The following is a 2769-nucleotide window of genomic DNA, read 5'->3' on the forward strand; positions in this document are numbered from 1 at the left end:
CAGATCTCTCACCCTGAGCCCCTAGAAAGATTTTTAACACTTGTTTATGATGCCCTAACTCTTTCTTCCTTGTCAAGCGCTTCTAGTCCTAGAAAAGGACTTGGTCTCAGATATTTTTTCAAAGAGAAATTAAGAGGAGGGGAATACCTCCCGAGGCTGGTTACAGAAGTCAACCGGGACTGGTGGCTCCCGTTGTGGTCCCCCTCCTCCGCGGCCCCCCTCATTCCGACAGCCGGGAGGGACTGGCCTGGAGCACTGGAGCGAGCCAGAAAGACTCGGGTACGGGTAGAGGGTGGGGGAGGCTCCCGGTGGCCCGGGTATAAATAGCTCACCCTGCCCCCTGAACGATCATAGAGGATGCTTTGTGTGATGCGGAGGGTGTCAAAAAAGTCTAAAGGCAAAAAACGAAAGTCCCCCACAACCTGCCTTAAATGGCCGAGCCGATCAATGCCGGGATTGTAGGGTTTTTCTTTTAAAAATCTGCCCACGTCTCTCCGGAAAGGAAACTGCTTAAGGGGGCCGAAGCCCTTAACCCAAGATGATATTCTTCCAGCGCCACTGCCCCCAAATACTCACCCACACTGTGTGAACCCCCAGAAACACGAGCCCCGAGTCCCCACTCCTGTTGCTTCCCCTCTTTCCCCAGGGGGACACTGAGTGCTTCGTTAGGAGTGGAGCGGGGCAGGGGGCAAGGCGAAGACAGTGAGGTCGGGTTGCGGTGGGGGCGGACGGCGCACGGAAGATCTAGGTGCGCAGGGTCTGGCCCAGTTGGCGCGCGGCCTCCAGGCACCTGACGTGCTTCTCTCTCCGGCAGTGCACGGGCTGGCAGCTAGCGCGGCGCCCCAGGACTCGAGCTCCAAGTCTCCGGAGCCCTCGGCTGACGAGTCACCGGACAATGACAAGGAGACACCAGGCGGCGCGGGGGACGCGGGCAAGAAGCGGAAGCGGCGGGTGCTCTTCTCCAAAGCGCAGACCTACGAGCTGGAGCGACGCTTCCGGCAGCAGCGGTACCTGTCGGCGCCCGAGCGCGAGCACCTGGCCAGTCTCATCCGCCTCACTCCCACGCAAGTCAAAATCTGGTTCCAGAACCACCGCTACAAGATGAAGCGAGCTCGGGCTGAGAAAGGTATGGAGGTGACGCCCTTGCCCTCGCCGCGCCGGGTGGCCGTGCCCGTTTTGGTCAGGGACGGCAAACCGTGCCACGCGCTCAAAGCCCAGGACCTGGCAGCTGCCACCTTCCAGGCGGGCATCCCCTTTTCGGCTTACAGCGCGCAGTCTCTGCAACACATGCAGTACAACGCCCAGTACAGCTCGGCAGGCACCCCCCAGTACCCGACAGCACACCCCCTGGTCCAGGCCCAGCAGTGGACTTGGTGAGCGCCGCCCCTCCGAGACTCGCGGCCCCAAGCCCAGGCCCCACCCCGGCGGCGGCGGCGGCGGCGATGGCGGCAGAGAAGAGGACTTAGTCCTTATGGTGGTTATTATTATTATTATTATAATTATTATCGTGGAGTCGAGTTGATTCTCGGCTCCGTTGGGGAGGCGCCGGGAGGTTGCCTGCGCCTCCTTGGCGTGGCTGATTCCATCCACCCAGCGCTGCCCCTTCCCTCTCCCTTTTGAACCTTTGGAGAGGGCTGAACTATAAGCCTTGTTTACAGAATGTTTGCGCAGCTTTGCTTCTTTGCCTCTCCCCGGGGGGACCAAATCGTCCCAGCGTTAACGTCCTCACTTGAGAACAAGAAGAGGACCACCCCCCCTCCTGCTTTTGTGGATTTTGTAAAATATGTTTGTGTGAGTAGCGATAGTCAACTGTCTTCTTCTAAAGCAAGTGGAGAACACTTTAAAAAAATATAAAGGGTTTTTCTCCTTTTTTATAAAAAAAAATGCTAAATATTTATGGCCATGTAAACGTTCTGACAACTGGTGACAGATTTCGCTTTTCGTTGTAAATATCGGTGGTGATTGTTGCCAAAATGACCTTCAGGATGGGCTTGTTCTCCCTTGAGGCCCGGTTCCTTTCTTCGTGGTTTGTTTTGGTTTGCTTATGTTTGATTGGCCCTGCTTTCTCCTTTTCATTTTTTATTTTGTTCAGTGCAAACATTTCTCAAATATGAAAAAGGAAAAATATTGTGGGCACGAAGCCCCCTGCCCCATTATCCGGGTCCTGAGCCCCGGTGCTTGAATCTCAGCGGTTCCGTGTGGTTCCCCAAGAGCGCCGGACGCTGAAAGCTTTCGATTTTTTAAATAAGAATTTTAATAAAAATCCTGTGTTTAAAAAAAAAACAACAAAAAACCCGGCCCTCCCATTTGTCTTACTTTGTCTCCCTACGCCAGGCCGAGGCCTCGGGCAAGAACACAGGCCAGGCCGCTTGCAGCTCTCTCACCCGTGCTTCCCGTCGTTGCCAGGCATGCCCGGGGCGCAGGAGAGGATCTTGGACAGGCCTCACCTGCGCGGGCGGGCCTGGCCCCGCACCTCGGACCCCAGGCTGCGGAAGGAGCGCTTGGTCTCCGGCCTGCGAGCTGTCGACCGAAAGCCCCGGGTCGCCCGCCCTTTCCGGGGCCTCTGTCCCGGCCTCGCGCGCAGTCTGAATCCAGGGCGGCGGCGTCCTAGCTTTGGCAGAAAAAGTAACTTTGGAAAACGCAAAGGCGAGGGAGCAAGCCCCCCTCGCTCGCCCAAATCTACGAGTGGCTCCTTCAGCCTGAGAAGCTGTCGAAGCCACTACACTCGATGACTTTCACTTTGTTGCATTTGATTTACTTCGCTCTAAG

General features: G+C 56.5%; 1 protein-coding gene across 1 annotated transcript in view; it reads left to right on the plus strand.

Annotated features, from left to right (window-relative positions):
• NKX2-2 (NK2 homeobox 2) overlaps window positions 1-1397 on the plus strand; it is a 1781-nt gene extending 384 nt beyond the window's left edge. The window contains exon 2 of the mRNA XM_006921546.1: window positions 815-1397. Within this exon, the coding sequence (XP_006921608.1) occupies window positions 815-1377 (563 nt within the window). The 3' untranslated portion in view covers window positions 1378-1397. The remainder of the gene's footprint in view (window positions 1-814) is intronic.
• The last annotated feature ends 1372 nt before the right edge of the window (window positions 1398-2769 follow it).

The sequence above is a fragment of the Pteropus alecto genome, unplaced genomic scaffold (genome assembly GCF_000325575.1).
Source record: "Pteropus alecto unplaced genomic scaffold, ASM32557v1 scaffold45, whole genome shotgun sequence".
In the NCBI taxonomy this organism is placed as follows: Eukaryota; Metazoa; Chordata; class Mammalia; order Chiroptera; family Pteropodidae; genus Pteropus; species Pteropus alecto.